Source organism: Ambystoma mexicanum, chromosome 2q, assembly GCF_040938575.1.
Source record: "Ambystoma mexicanum isolate Mex_15411 chromosome 2q, UKY_AmexF1_1, whole genome shotgun sequence".
Classification (NCBI taxonomy): domain Eukaryota; kingdom Metazoa; phylum Chordata; class Amphibia; order Caudata; family Ambystomatidae; genus Ambystoma; species Ambystoma mexicanum.
This window is the reverse complement of record NC_090924.1, coordinates 69,401,547-69,418,127: the sequence shown is the minus strand read 5'-3', so window position 1 is coordinate 69,418,127 and position 16,581 is coordinate 69,401,547. Positions and strand designations below refer to the sequence as shown.

The 16,581-nt window shown below is 45.0% G+C and overlaps 1 protein-coding gene across 1 annotated transcript in view; it reads right to left on the bottom strand.

Moving 5' to 3' along the window:
* NLRC3 (NLR family CARD domain containing 3) overlaps nucleotides 1-16,581 on the bottom strand; it is a 425,619-nt gene that overhangs the window by 332,291 nt on the left and 76,747 nt on the right. Inside the window, exon 3 of the mRNA XM_069646866.1 lies at nucleotides 5,751-5,837. Coding sequence (XP_069502967.1) covers nucleotides 5,751-5,837 — 87 coding nt within the window. The remainder of the gene's footprint in view (nucleotides 1-5,750; nucleotides 5,838-16,581) is intronic.

Here is a 16,581-nt window from a genome sequence, read left to right as displayed (position 1 = left end):
AAGTGCTGGCACCTGTGAATCTTTGCATACACATTTGTTCAATGTATCTTCATATACCTCAGAGAGATCCCCTGAGAACGTGCCCATTAACCTTGTTTAACTAAATAGACACATATTTAACACTGAAGCCACCTGAGAAAAGTGCACATTCACCTTTGGTAAATAAATATTCAAATATATCATGCAAGTCACACGAGAATGTGTGCATTCACATTGGTTAAATACATATTTGTTTACACCAGAGTGGTCACCTGGGAAAGTGCACATTAACCTTTAGTAAATAAATATTCCTATATATAGCACGCATTCACCTTTAGTAAACAAATATTCAAAAATATCATGTAGGTCACATAAGAACGTGCGCATTCACATTGGTTGAATAAATATTCAAACACACCAGAGTGGTCACCTGGGAAAGTGCGCATTCACCATTGGAAAATAAATATCCCAATATATCATGTAAGTCACATGGGAAAGTGCGCATTCACCTTTGGTAAATAACTATTCAAAAATATCATGTAGGTCTAATAAATAATTGACTTGATCAGACCAACTTCCCCTTCACAAAGGTAGCTACCACTGGGAGGTACCACACTCACACCACATTACGCTAAACTCCCCAATCAAGATACCCGGGCCGTAACCCCATCGCAGCACAGTGTTCGGAAAGGCCCCCTCAGAAAAACCATCCCAGCGGGAATTATCACGTTCTGCCCCCAGAGCGGGTGAAGTGTGCAAACTACGGGCGTGTCACATACTTCTTTGTACACTTTGCCCACTCTGGGGTCAGAACGTGATAATTCCCGCTGGGATGGTTTGGGTATAGCCCTCAGGGCTAATATGTCACCAGAAACTGGATCAATCCCCACTAAGACTAGCCACATGAGCAATGAGAGGGATCCTTCAATTATCAGGGTGGCCCAACCCCCTCTGGGCACCACAGCGCCTTCTTCACAGCGTCTCCAAAAGTCGCAAAACCCCTTTCATCGGAGCGTAGGTTAACTTACATGCCTCTCAGCATCCCTCTGAAACAGGAGTGGAGAAAATGATCATCCGTCCGGCCACTCCACGGCCCACGTGTTATTCGGCAGGAGGCTCATGCAGGGCTCGGGAGCCCGTTCTTAGTGTTTCCCTTTCCATCCTGACTCAATATTCTTAAGAGCACACACCGCCCTGCTCTCGCTCTCTCTTGGTAGTGGTGGCTTGCCGGCTGAAGCACTCGCCAAATGCACCCTTAACAATGGCCCCCGCAACACTCCCTTGGCCCCGGGTAGGTGAGAGAGAATGGCTTCCACCAGGCAGATGGCCTAACGTGAGGAACCGTCACTGGACACCAGAGGGCCGGGATGCCCTCAGTGGCAGACTCAAGCTCCTGTCTTCATTCGCCTCTCTCCTGCTCTGCCCCTACCGATCCCCTCTGTCCACTTTTCCTCCGCTGGGACTATCCAGCTGTATCCGCCAGCAGGGGGGCCCATGACAGTCCTGAGGTGAAATCACCTCACAGACAACACCGCTCACCCTGCTGGTGGAGCCTACCATCAACATTCTAAACCCTCTCAGGGGGCAAAAAAAAAAAAAGAAATCCTGCGTATTAACGTACAATGAAATGAGAGTGTAAACAAACATGACAGCCATAACAACGTGATACATATCGTATGCTCACAGAAAACCCACAGGAAATGTGGGTTTACATAACTAATGTGCATCCCTTTGGAAGGTGGACTAGTAAATGGTTTAGTACATGCCAGCGGCAGTCATTGTAATTCCACAACATAAAATGATTGGCAACGCATATCTACATACAATGGGGAAAAAACTTCACTGGTGTTATAACTTACACTAGATGTTAATGTGCCATAGAGCACTCTAAGGAAAAACGTCTTAAACTATATGGTTTTGCTGAATGACTGTGGAGATGAGGAGGGAGGATGTCATTCTTCAAAATAAAACATTTGCAAAAATCACCTTTGTACTTTCACAAAGGTGAATAGGATCAACATTAGGATGACAAAATAACTTGATCTTCAACTGGTTAGTTAGGAATAATTACAGGGCTGGGACAAATCAGGAAAAATGCACCGTAAAACGTCAGTGACAACAACATGATGGCTTCTCCTTGAATATAAAAGCTTCTTAGATTTTAAATCTAAACCAGGGTTCCCTCCCCAGCATAAGTGATCAGTTGACAGGCGCCCAGGAGTTCTGGGGATTGTAAGGGCCACTTGTGCTTCTTTTTTGTTTCCTTAGTTTACCACCTCACGTTCTTTCATTCTCATCTTAGGTTTGCAGAGTCCTCTTTTCTGTCGTCTGCACATTAGGCTTGATCAAGGATTGAAGCTTGGGTATGGCAGTATTGCCAGAACCCCAGAGCTACCACACAACGGCCAGTAATCTGAGGGCATTTAGGGGCATTACTTCTATTTTCTCCGCACCTCCTGTCTGAGTATCGTGCCACTGTTTCCGCAATGTCTCATCCTCACCTTGCTTCCTGAATATCACCATGTTGTCATGTCTAGGAGACTATCTTTTGCACCTTCTATTCTCTCATCAGCTCCGCTATCCATACACACCTCCTCGACGCTCCACTACTTGCTTGTACTGCCACCTTTCTTAGGCTCAACCTCTAAAGGGGTCGGGTTGATCTGCCTCTGACCCTGCGCAAACCCTACTTCACTGTTGCTCCTGATCTCCTTCTGCTGCCTCCTTCCAACCTTCTTCCTTTCTCAATATCTACTCCAAATGTCTCCTGATGTCTTCTGTCAACCTCCTTCATCTCTCCAATGCCTGCTCCAGCCTCCACCTATCTCCTTCCAACTTCCATCCTCTCCCCAAACTCTATTCCAAAATCCTCCCCCTTCTCTCTCTCAAGTCCCCTTCCAACCTTCTTTTTCTCCCTTTGCTGTTGACCCCACCTTCTGTAATGCTGTCCTTTCCCTAACCTCGGTCCACCAATTGCCTCTTGCAGCTCCACCTAAACTACTTTAATTCTCCTCTGTGACTCCACCTCTCTGCCTCCAGTCACCTTCACCATTTGAGCTCAACCTCCTTTCACCCACACCTCTGTCCAACTGGTATATGAACCTAGCCCTCTCCTAAGGCCATCTATTTGTAAGAGCGGACACCCGAGTTAATTGATTACAACTGAGGCAGGATTGGAGCAGCGATTCACAGAAATTAATCTCACCTCAATGTAATGGGCCTCTGCCGCTGTGTGAATCAACATAGAGCAAGCCAATTTTAACAAGGACATCCAGTTTGTACTTCAAGATTCACTGATGTCACGAGAAGAAAAAACTAAGCAGCTCTAACACTGATCACGCAGTTGCACGCACTAGGGCTTCCCAATGATCATGAAAATGAATGTTTGAGCACATCAGAAAGCACACAAGAGGTGGGGAGACAAGAGAAAGTGACCTGATCAGTGAGAAAGTGCTCAAGAAGTTGTCAGACAAAGAATGGGTGGGTGCCCTGATCAAGCAAAAAACACCCATTGAGAGGGCAGAGAAACAAATGGTGGTGGCCCTGAGCAAAGAGGAGGGAAAGCACCAAATGCTGAGGGCAGAAAATGAATTGCAGAGGCCAAGGAGAACATGTCCATTGAGAGAGGAGAGAGAGAGAAAGGGCAGTGGACTTGATCAAGAAGAAGGTCAAAGTACCGAACAGTGAGGACAGAGAAAGAAATGGTGGTGATACCAGTCAAGCGGGAAGAAAAATGGCCCAAGGAGAGAGAAGCAAGGTTGGAGGCCCTAATCAATATGAAAGAGAAAGGCAGCTCAAAGAGTTTCCAGGGGACTAACCCAGGACACAGAGAAGCCAGAAGCATGCCTCGTGACTAACCCAGGAAGAAAACAAGAACCCCTACACGTGTGCACCCCTCACCGTCCTGACAAACAAAATAAACACGCAGTGCTTGCTGCATCTTTTGTAGCGCCTTGTGACTGTAGAAAAGAAGATGGAGTACCGCCAGCCCGGCACGAGGCCGAAGAGAGGCATGTGGACAAGTGCGTGTTAGAGAGAAGAAAAGGAAGTAGGAAAGCGAGAAACAGACTGGCGGAGAGAGAGAGGCAGCAAAGGAGGCAGAATACCGGAAGATAAAGAAAGGGGGAAACGAATGTGGAAAGATCAGAAGAGGAGAGCAGAATGAAAGCAGGAGACAGCAAGCTCATAAGGAGGACCTGAGCATAGAGAAGGGAAGTACTGAGAGGTGTGAAAGGCTAGTGTCAGTGTCACTCAGTGGAACAGAAGAAGAGAAGCTAGGGGGCTGGGAGTTGAAGCAGGATAGATCCTTGCAGGATGTCAAGGAGGAAGTAGTGAAAGGAAACTAAGGGAAAAGAGAAGCAGTGCAGCAGGTTTGGATGGGGAGTAGAGCAGACCTGCAGAGGGAGCACCCGTTTACCGTGTACTGGCACATCTGCGGCAGAGTCGAAAGGCCAGTGTTCCAGAGCACCCCCATAAAGCTCCCCGAGCCTACCGAGATCACAAAGCACAGGCCCAAATGTGGCAAAACCAGACAACAATGTGTCAAATCCCTGGCCTTTGACTGTGCTTAAACATATATTTGCAGAGTTGCTCAAATCGATATACTCTCACTGTACAACAGAGCCTCATGGCGTGGTCTCATAAATAGTGTCACACACAGTTCACTCGAGTATCACCTGTCCCCCAGCACCCAGATGATTTCCCTCATGGGACTGTATTCTGGCTCATTTCTCGGGCATCATGCAATTCAGTGCTCAATCCCTCCTGCACCATTGGCCTTCTGTACTTTTTCAAAGACTCACTCATTCATGACACGCCAGAGGAATCTTGCTCGTTCCCACACCACTCACCTCGAACGCCGGGCAGTGGAGGCCCGTTCATGGCTCACCGAATTTCTATCACTCTTGTCATGCGTCACTATATCCAGGGACGGTTTTAGTGGCAGCAGAGCCCTGGGATGGTTACAAAAGAAGCAGCGCCCCCCTACTTGTGCACCCAGGCGGAGGGGTGGGTGGGGGCGGGAAGGAGCGCCACCTTTTATTTCTAACCCCCCCCTGCTCCGGTGCCTGGCAGGGAGTTGATCACTGGAATAGGATGCTCATGCTAATCCACGAGCGCCCTATTCCAAGGAAAACCGCCTCGCTCCTCGCTCCCACGCCTGAATAGGGTGCTGATGCAAAGCATCAGCACCCTATTGTTATTAAATGCACCCCGCCTCAACGTGCGCATTTAATAACAAAAGGGCACCTGCCGCTCCTTCTCCCACTACGCCAACTCGGGGAGCCCTTGAAAGACTCCCCCGAGGTGGCGTGGCAGGGGGCTAATAGCGCCCTTGGGGGCATGGCAGCCCAGGCATTTGCCCGGCCCCCCCTGCCCTGACTATATCAGAGACTTCGTGCAACTTATTTTGAACTCATACATCTCTACTCCACTGACCTAAACATTTACTAGTTTCCATTCCTTCTACAACTCACTGGACTCAGACACCTCCACATAATGGGCTTTACAAACACTATTAGACACCCACTCATTGCCACATGAGAGCTCTTTTGGACACATGCGCAAACTTACTTAAATGCAGTGCAGCCTCCATCATTCCCACATTATTCTTTTCCCTCCATTTTGAAAGCATTTCAACATTGTTCTCTCGCTCCATGATTTTAATTTAAATGGTAACTCTACTGTAGTCATATCAGGTTCGGTTCATACAGTTACTTCACAGCCAAGGCCTCAGAGTTTCCCAATGTTGCCCTTCCCATCCCGTTTCTCACCTGATTTTTTCAATGTGACAGTCCTTGGCAGTCAGCACGCTGGCAAGAAGGTCCATCACGTCGTCCTTGAAGTGGTTATTGTCCAGCCTGTTCAAAGAAAGGCGACAAAACCGAAAATGCTCACCTTTGTAATAACCTGGCCACATTTCAGAATCAACACGCCCCAGCCATGATGATGGCAACAAATCATGAACTCCAAGGTGCTTCGCTTACTGCCTTGCACTGAAGGTGAAAGCAATCATTACTAGATGTTACTATCCATCAAAATGACTGTTATCTTATTTACTGTTCCTAGTTATTTTTAAACATTTATCATATGTGAGGCAGTTGCGTGTATTGTGAGAACGGATGTCAATCTATTTAAATGTGTTTTGCACACAAAAAGTATCTTTTTACTCTGTGTGATTAACATTATTGGAAGTTTGTTTCCCTCTCCGTTTGCTGCCGCGTCACTCCCACCCACGTGATTGCAGGCACTTATGTTCCAGGGAAGCGGTCGCCCGTTTCAGGCAAGCTCGCCTGTGCTTGGCGGGATGCCGGGTCGAGACCTCTGGTCACAGCCTGTTGCTACTTATGGCCTGGAGCTCTCATGGTGGTTGTGACTGTAGCTTTCTCCTACCTCCACCAAATTTCTCCCTGGCTTTTTGCTGGGTTGGGGTCCTCCATGATCCATATAGCCTCCTCGCGCCTCTATCTAAAATGTCTCCTGTTGAACGCTCGCTCCCTGGTCGAGCATTCTGCACACTGCCATGATCTAGTCTCGGGAGGATAGCTCAGCGAGTCTCGGCAGGATAGCTCAGCGGCAACATGCTCGCCTTGGAAGCAAGACAACATGGCGCAATATGGGTTCGATCCCAAGGTCCGCGCTTAGAAACCTCTGGGTATTAAGCGCATTATAAATAACCTATCATATCCTATCTTTCAGATGAGAACTCCCCAGATTTTGCTTGTGTCACAGAGACATGGTTCTGTGACTCATCTGGTCCCTTAGTAGTTGAACTACTGCCCCCAGGCTTTAGTATCCTTCATGCTCGTCGGCCCACTATTCACGCCAAGGGTGGGGTTGCTATAATATATAGCTCAAAGTTTACTAGTACGGTGCTGTTCCTCAGTCATGATATTAAAATGGAGGCCTTTTGGCACGTTTTATTCTTTTGCCCACGTTGTCTTTCCATATTCGGATGATTGATCGCCCCTCCTGGTCTCGATCCCAAATTCTGTGACACCTTTTTGGAGCTGGTTTCTGACCTCCAGCTCTGCTTCACTAATCTGTGGGTGCTGTCCGATTTTAATTACAAGCCAAATTACCCATCTGATCTATCTGTTGGGCACTTCATTTCTGCTTCCCAACAATTAAGGCTATGATAATTAAAAAAAAGCCCCAAGTCGTCTGATTTTCTCTGGTCTCTCTCTGAGGATTGTTAATAGATGGCTGGTGCTTGATGGAAGATGAGGAGCATGGCCCTCAAGTTCAAGTGGCGCCCAAAAATGGGGCCCTAAAGTCTTTCATAAGATTCAGGGACAACGACCCACAACCTTTTTCTTGATTGTAGCGTGCTGGCAGACAGGAAGAGAGATGCCTGAAAAGATGGTAGGTGAGTGACAAACTGTAGGAAGATCTAATTTCTGTCAGGAGCATGTCCTCATGACCGCCAGTTTAGCACACCTGGCATCTATGAATTATGGTATGTATTGTGAAAGACAGAGGCATGAGAAAATTAATAAACATGTTTATGTACAAATAAAGGGGAATTGTGATCATTTTGAGTAATGGGAAATCATTGTAGAGATAAGAGAGACCGCCTAAAGATTCTTAATTCAAGAGAGTTAGAAGCAGACATTTTAAACTCCAGTGGGAGTATGGTAAAATATAAAAAAGTGTGGTCAGGATCGCATAAGGTGATGTCTTAAACCCTGTACAGGGTAAAAGTAAAGGCGAGGGAAGAGGTGATCACAGTGTTTATAATGTGTAAATGTCTGACTAGTCTAAAGATTGTTTGTTGGTTAGACTATTGAAGACCGATAAAAGTGTGAAGAGTTGAGAAGTAACAGTGATTAAAGATAAAGTATAATAAAACGATGAAACAAGAGAAATGAGCAGCGATTGATGGGGCTTGCTCATATTTTTTGTTTTACAATGTTAAAGGTGATGATTTAAGTTAAAATAGAGGCTTTATTTAAGGATCTGGTAAGTATAGGCAGTCAATTAAGATTTGTCATTATGGAGAACACTCCTCTCATGCACCTATGCAAAACACCATTTGTGTTACACGTTTTAAACAAAAGGATTGACATCAAGTAATGGGTTCAAAATCAATAAAATCAATATGCAGAAAGATAAAACTCTGGACAGATTGGAAACCCAAGAATGATATAAATCCGACTCATAGAATATGTAAACAAAGGAGGATTACTAAAACAGAAGTGGGAGATTCTGCAAGCATTTCTTTGGCTAGGAAAGCGTGCAGTCAAAAGCATTTCAGGCTGGTGTGTGAGCTAAAACAACAACAATGCTTTCAACAAATGAAGATAGTTTGAACATAACATGCCCTAGGAATGAAAATAAAATAATCATGTATTTATTTTAAAGAACGATGTGTGGACAGAAACCAAGCATATTGGGCAGAGCGAGAGTTATGTATCAAACGGATACAGCATTCTGTTGCTTTGAAATACACCAGGGAGTTTCGAAGACTTTTTCAAAGCTGAGATAAGAGCTGACACGAAGCAAGGGAGTGATTACTAGTTGCAGAAAAACAGAGCTGCTTGCATTCCTTGTGAAAGGCAAGACACCAGGGAAAACATGATATAGCTGTGGTGTTGAAGCACCTGTGGATCATTTCTGCATGCGACATGAGGAATATGCTGTTTTTTTTAAATAAAATGACATACTTGTATAAGACACCAGCGAAAATAAGCTTTGTATAGATGTATATAGGTCTATTAACATTGAGACAGAAAAATAAGTACAAAATCATGCAATTATGAGCAAAATGAATAGGAATTAGTGGGGCTAGAGCTGATGCATGTACGGCCATGAATAGAGAATAAAGGCAGATTTTTAAAAATGTATAACCTTTCGTTTTTTGGAACAAAATAATATGTTTGTATACTAGTGGAGTGATTTTGAATCAACATTGTTAATATAGAGAGAGTATTATGATTGACTTGTGTATTTTGAAAATATTCATATTTTGTGTACAAGGTTGTAAAGGAGCCAGGGCCTTGAACCAGATCTCATTGAACTGACTTTCGTTTTTTAGGGGTTTTTGTGACACACACGTGTAGTGCTTGTGTTTCTAGAGTAGGGTGGCTCAGCTTTAGGTCCATATGACAAACACCAGTTGAAGAAATTGACAACTGAGTAGGTTTGAAGAAAGAAAATGTCATGCTATTTGTGCATGTTATGTTGAAGCCAGGAGCTGAAGGAGCACTTGATTGAATTATATAAGATTACGGGGTAGCTAAGCACTTGGTTGTTAAGTGAAGGTATATATTTTGAAACATTGTTGTTTTGCCAAGAAAGCTATATGTGACTAAACCATATTGTGAGCCTATTTTACACACAAAATCGTCCCCATTCACTACACATGCGTGAACTAGATTGGTCCCATTAGGTCACTTTTAAAAATTACACAAGCCACTTCCCATTTTAAAGGGTTTGTTAGTTATTTTGGAATTAATGTCAGATACTTTGCCTCTTAGGCACACACGAGATTACCCCTGATTTGTTAATCTCATTTTTAGGCATTTTTTATTAGTAATAAACAGGACATTTTGAAAGAGAATATATATCATAAGCATGAGTGGGCAAATTACACAAATGAGAAATAGGCAATTGAAAGAAAACATTTTTAAAAATCTACATACATTGATGAAAAGTAATTGAGAAAAGGGAAAGGTGCTTCACTAAAAAGTTTCAGTGCGCTACCAAAAGGAAGAGCAGATGCACACAGTTTATTTTCATAGAATGTGTAACAAAAGGCAAGGAAGTCTGTCAGCAGAATGAGATTGGAAAATGATTTCAGAAGGAGAGAAGGAGGATGACAGGGGACATAATGCTGGGAGAGCAAAAGTAAGAGAGATTGCAAATGAAAGCATATGAGAGTGCTATAAGTAACCGGAACAGTGAGAATATTGGTAATTAAGGACAGAGAAAGGAGGAATGGGATATGTACCACAATACAATACAGACAATTCAGAGTCATAAGGATGCTTAAAGATGTAAAGGCAGGCGCTCTGTTACCAGTCTTTAGCTTCTCCTCCTAACGCACGTTTTCATGACCTCATCAATCTTCAGGGAGGCGGAGTTTCTTAGTTATTTCAGGCAGGTCTGCATTTCTTTTTCAGGTGTGGCAAGTTAATTAGCTCTGAGGATTCTGGTACTTGTATTTTGTGCACTTGATTTTGGAGGCAGGTGACTGGAAACAACTCCCTCCAAAGCACAAATCTACCCCTTGATGGGGAGTGGGGGAAAGCCATGGTTGTGGCTCTCCAATGTAAGGCATGATGGCCCTGCTGCTGCTGCCTTTTGAGCCCGGGACTCCTGGAACAATGTTTAAAGATGTAAAGGCAGGCGCTCTGTTACCAGTCTTTAGCTTCTCCTCCTAACGCACGTTTTCATGACTTCATCAATCTTCAGGGAGGCTCAGTTTCTTAGTTATTTCAGGCCGGTCTACATTTCTGTTTCAGGTGTGGCAAGTTCATTAGCTCTGAGGATTCTGGTACTTGTATTTTCCGCACTTGATTTTGCTGGCAGGTGACTGGAAACAACTCCCTCCATAGCACAAATCTACCCCTTGATGGGGAGTTGGGGAAAGCCATGGTTGTGGCTCTCCAATGTAAGGCATGGTGGCCCTGCTGCTGCTGCCTTTTGAGCCCGGGACTCCTGGAACAATGTTTAAAGATGTAAAGGAAGGGCTCTGTTACCAGTCTTTAGCTTCTCCTCCTAACGCACGCTTTCATGACCTCATCAATCTTCAGGGAGGCTGGGTTTCTTAGTTATTTCAGGCAGGTCTGCATTTCTGTTTCAGGTGTGGCAAGTTAATTAGCTCTGAGGATTCTGGTACTTGTATTTTGTGCACTTGATTTTGGAGGCAGGTGACTGGAAACAACTCCCTCCAAAGCACAAATCTACCCCTTGATGGGGAGTGGGGGAAAGCCATGGTTGTGGCTCTCCAATGTAAGGCATGATGGCCCTGCTGCTGCTGCCTTTTGAGCCCGGGACTCCTGGAACAATGTTTAAAGATGTAAAGGCAGGCGCTCTGTTACCAGTCTTTAGCTTCTCCTCCTAACGCACGTTTTCATGACTTCATCAATCTTCAGGGAGGCTCAGTTTCTTAGTTATTTCAGGCCGGTCTACATTTCTGTTTCAGGTGTGGCAAGTTCATTAGCTCTGAGGATTCTGGTACTTGTATTTTCCGCACTTGATTTTGCTGGCAGGTGACTGGAAACAACTCCCTCCATAGCACAAATCTACCCCTTGATGGGGAGTGGGGGAAAGCCATGGTTGTGGCTCTCCAATGTAAGGCATGATGGTAACAGAGCACCTGCCTTACCAATTTTTAAACATTGTTCCATGCGTCCCGGGCTCAAAGGCAGTAGCAGCAGGGCCATCATGCCTTACAGTGGAGAGCCACAACCATGGCTTTCCCCCTCCCCCCCATCAAGAGGAAAATGTGTGCTATTGAGGGAGTTGTTTCCAGTCACCTGCCTGTAAAATCACGTGTGTGACAGATTTCTGCTATGCACCCACAGTAAAATAGTGCAGTCTACAACAATCTCTGTCCATTCCCAGGACAAAGCAGATGAAAACCATAAGGCCAAACCCCAAGTGGTTACCCTATTGCATTTTTAGAAGCCATTTGTTTTTTAATACAATTTTAAAAACAAGAGCAAAGCCCTCAAAGTGAGAGGCATCCATAAAGTATGTATAGAAATAATCAAACAACATGACATATTTATCTTTGAGTCTCCCCCATTGTCCTCTATGAACATGGGGGCGGAACTTAAAATATAGATACATTTGGTTCTAAGCGATCTATGCTTTTTAATGCGCATGTAACAAAGGGGGTCAATACTTCTTTAAGAAAGGTGTCTATCTAAAGGCCCAACAAGGAGATACACAATAACAAGTATTTTTCTATCCAGGTAATAGCAATGTTGGGAATCATAGTCTTCATGTCAGCCTACCCTTAGATAGACAATCTAATATCAATCCGTCCCAGGCTATTTTCTTTCAGTTTCGGGAGGTCCCTAATGTCCAAACCTATCAAAAAAGGGGAGATGGCATATCACGTAGCCATATAGTGAATAAAAGTATCGATGAATGGGTGAATCCAGCCACCTATAATCAAAACAACCTAAATCTTGACTAATTTCCTCCTGGGGTTGGAGAGCTTCTGCCTGGGAACAACTAACAGTGAACATGAGCTCATAGATCTGGCTTCCTGGATCACCAGCCAGGTTCCCGGCATCTGTCTGTCAATGACATGCTTCCTCCCCAATCCCATCAGTTGATTCTTCATCCAGCATCAACTTCAGTAGTCCATCTGCTTTCTCTGTGTCCCAAATTATTTATTCCTTTTCCAACCCTGTCAGCTGGAATGATCGCAACAACCTGGCCTCATATTGGGCAAAAGTAGCAAGAGTTGAGCAAGTATTCCATAGCTATAACCAGTTGTGATTAAATACTCATTTTGTAGACACTCCAATGAGTATTGCTTTCAAACGTTTTAGGTTCTATGTCATTGTATTCTCGTTAAGTTGGCACAAATGTGTAGTCCTTCAAGAGTTTCCTTTTCAGCCTTCAAGGAAGATGGTGGTCCTCTCTCTGGCCTCAATATGGTAGTAGTGAATGCAATCTGTTGCCCTCATGCAAGATGTTTTGACATGGCACCGAAATAAAGGAAGAGCTGTACAAACCCCTCTCCCTTCCTCAGTCCTGGTTACAGTTGTCAGTAATCACACAGTTCCAGAGAGGTGAGCCACATCTCAAAGCGGTCTGCCAATTGGTCACCTAACCTGCTGGAGTCACAAGACCTGCTCCACCATTCTCTGCTTTACACCTCTTGTTCCCATCAAACTCCGTGAGCAGCATAGTATGTGACCGTATTCTGAAGGAGGGACTGCCGGTTTTCTTTTTCCCCCTGCCCATTGTTCTAGCAATTTGCATTTAATGTGTGGTGAACTAAAAGCACAAGCTGGAAACATATAAAAGGATCCAATTTGAAAGCATGAAGCAATAATTTATTTCTATTTCATTAAAAGTATTAACACACAACATACATACATTTGATCGGACCTGGGGTCATAAGATTCAGGAATTTCATTTTTCTTCACATAAGTCATGAGTAAACAATGCAGAGATCACAAAACAAATCAAACTCTTGCCCAAACTTCTCAAAGGGGCAGCTAATCCCTGGCCATAGAAAAACATTCATGGTAAAATGCAGGCTAGGAGATATGTGGTTGGTTAACAATGATTAGATGTAAATGCCTAAAGATATGGGTGAATTTTAGTTAATCATTTGCATATTATTGTAGTCAGTGGTCAAAGTAGGTTGGAACAGTTGGGAGCGGTGCTCCTCTACTTTTATTGTTTAAGTTTTACTGTTCCTATAATTCATTTTAAAAATAAACCATTCTGGAATGGTTTCATTTTTAAATAAAAGTGTAGGAAGAAGTTGAAACTTGTACTTCAGTGCACTGAACTGAAGATTCCCTTAAACAGCGGGTGTGTTTGTTTGGGGGTTTGGGTGGCGCAGGGAGCGGGCGTGGTGATGGCGTTGGTGGGGAGCAAGTGGGGAGTAGGTGCAGGCCAGCACGGAACATAGTTCCACTACTTCTTTTTGTACACTTCGACCATTGATTGCAGTTACAGCTAACATGCCCCGATTCAAAATATCTCCACACCCCGGGATAGCAACAAGCACTGGTGTAGGAAGCTCGCGGGACGTGGCACTGACGTAGTGTTGCAAGATCCTTCACGAAAGCGCCCCCAGCCGCGCGAACTGTCAATAGAGACACAGTACGATGCCAGAGACACAGATCAGATGTTCTCCTGGCACTCCTCCTGATTGAGGACCTTAAGACTGCCACTAGGCCCCCAGAGCAGCCATGGGCCTCCAGGTACTTCATCCCTGCTCCCAAGCAACTCATGAACAATATATAGACCGTGTTCAGTGTTACCTGCACTTGACTATGTCAAGGCAAATAAAGTTGTTACTCCAAGCCATCAGTGACCTGATTTATATACTGCATATTTGGCGATGAGGACAGGATTTGACACCCACAAATCACCATGCAAGGAGCAACGCCTCCCCCGCCGTTCCTGCAAACGCCAAATAGGCCTGTGATCCCATGGCCATAATGGGTACCCCTGTTCATGACATACATGTAGGCGCCAAGAGGTGTGCAGTACACGACTGCGAGGCGCAGAGTGATGTCATTGAATGCTTTAGGAGTAGAAGGACAACGGGTCTTTGCTGGCCACACACCCAATGCAGCTGTAGATGAGAACAACGATGTCTACAAGTAGAATTGTGAAGCGATTTGCAAGCAAGAAAAACACAGTGCTGCACAGAATACGATTCTATGGTCGCAAACAAGAAGCGTCAGAACCCGTGGAACCATATAACCAAGTTGTGACAACTAGTCACACTGTGCAACTTCGCAACAATGCAGAAGGAATGATTTGCAACATGTTAACGGTCCACACCAACAGCAGGAAGGTACAGGACAAGTTAATCTTGGAGAAGGAACTTCAGCTAGAAGAGGCTGTAGAGATAGCCAGGGCCGTAGAAGAGACCGCAGGGCGATGGAAAGAGTTTGCAGAGGTCCAAGCGATCACGTTAAGAAATAGAAAAGAGAAGCAAGTGGCTGATGCAAGAGAAGGGAAGTGGGGAAGAAAGGAACTGCTAAAGTTGTCATACCAGGATAAGTTCTTTGGTACAATCTTTATAAGGCAAATGATTTCCGGCAATCAGATACTGCAGACCCAGCTAGAAGATAGGAGAATCCACCTGAAAGTCCCCTCTGCGCTCCTAGAAAACTGGAACACAGAGAGGTTCCCAGGGAAACCTTTGTGGGGAAGAAAACCCTTTGATGAGCTGCTAGAGAACGATGAATACGGTTATCTGGTTCAGCCTGTTAGTGATGTTCTCCTGTGGTCATAGAAGGATCTACACTGAGCTGGATCCCGGCTACAATAATAACACACAGAAACGTAAGAAGGCACCTCCCCTCAGGCAATATAAGAGTTAGCAAAAAACAACCTTACCCGGGAGTTTAGCTTGTGGGAACTGGATCGGAGTTTTGGGCTGGTTGTAGTTCTGATTGGCACTGTAGGTCGAACCAGTGGAGCCCTTTATCCAAGATGTGCAAACAAACAGTAAGGCAAGAGATGGAATCAAGAGAAAGTGAGTAAGATATGTAGGGAATAGAAGGTGGACAGCTAGAAGCGTTTGTCGGGTACGTACCAACTTAGTGAGACAGGGGTCCTGTAGAGTGAATGAGAAGTAGTGGCAGCCTGGATTAGTCGAAGCTCTTTGGCAAAAAGGGTCACCGGAACGGGAGACAGTCTATGTAGGTTAAACTGAAACCAAGAAGGATGGAAAATGTAGGACAACACGGCAACCGAATTTCCCTAGTGCCGGTTATTAATATTCCCCAACCTACCCATTTGGTACGAGTTGACCACCCTTGCACAATGAAATGGTGCTGCAGGCAGGGAATCCGAAATTCTGTGCCGGTTGCACACAATGACTGCCCCAAGACGAACAGGAAGGGTGTGAATAGTAGAAACGTAGAGATTAGAAACACACAGAGTGTAGCAATTCTAGTAGAGAGAAGGATTTAGGCACATGCAAAACTTACTAAGCGTGGGTACTTGTGAAGAGTAGCAACGCAAGGCTGCGTTGGAATCCGAGCCGGAAAAGCACTCGCCGAAGTCGGGGGGTGGTCAGCCTGGCTGGCAGTGGATGCATGACTCGACTGCCAAGAAGCATCCGGCGCCATCTTGGAAGGGAGCACTTCCCGAACAGCTGAATACTGATGAGCAGCGACCAATACACCACAGGGAAGATGACAAATCGTTACAATAATGCAGAAGGAATGATTTGCAACATGGTAACGGTCCACACCAAAAGCAGGTAGGTGCACAACAAGTTCATCTTCGAGAAGGTACTTCACCTAGAAAAGGCTGTAGAGATAGCGAGGGCCGTAGAAGAGACCGCAGGGCGACAGAAAGAGTTTGCCGGTTGCCCCATCCCAGCAGAGGTCCAAGCGATCACGTTAAGAAATAGAAAATAGGGAAGTGGGGAAGAAAGGAACTGCTAAAGTGTCACAGATGCACTAGTATGAAACACTTGGCCAATGACAGGGAATGTCCAGCGAGGGACAAGGAGTGCTCTGTGTGCAAGAAAATTGTTCATTTTGCGTTGGTTTGCAGGTGGCGCAGCAAAACAGTGAGGACAATTAATGCAGAACACAACGTGGAAGCAGAATCCTCTTTGGAAGAAGAAGGGAGACCAACCGTGTTGATGGTGTACAGCTCAAGAGCCAGGAGGGAGAAGCCCCATTGGGTGATCAGAGTGAACGAAATGGGGACAAGAGTGATGGCTGACTCAGGCTGAGCCTTGACCATATTACCCCTACACGCGTACAAGGAAATGATGGGAACTGACAGAGTTGAAGTACTCAGCATACGCCATAAAACCACTGTATTTGGAGGTGCGTCAGTAAACCTGTTAGGGTACATTAAGGGAGTTGTGGAGTTCAAAGGAAAAGAAACCATGACAAGAGTATACTTGTCCATAGAAGGCCCAGCGGT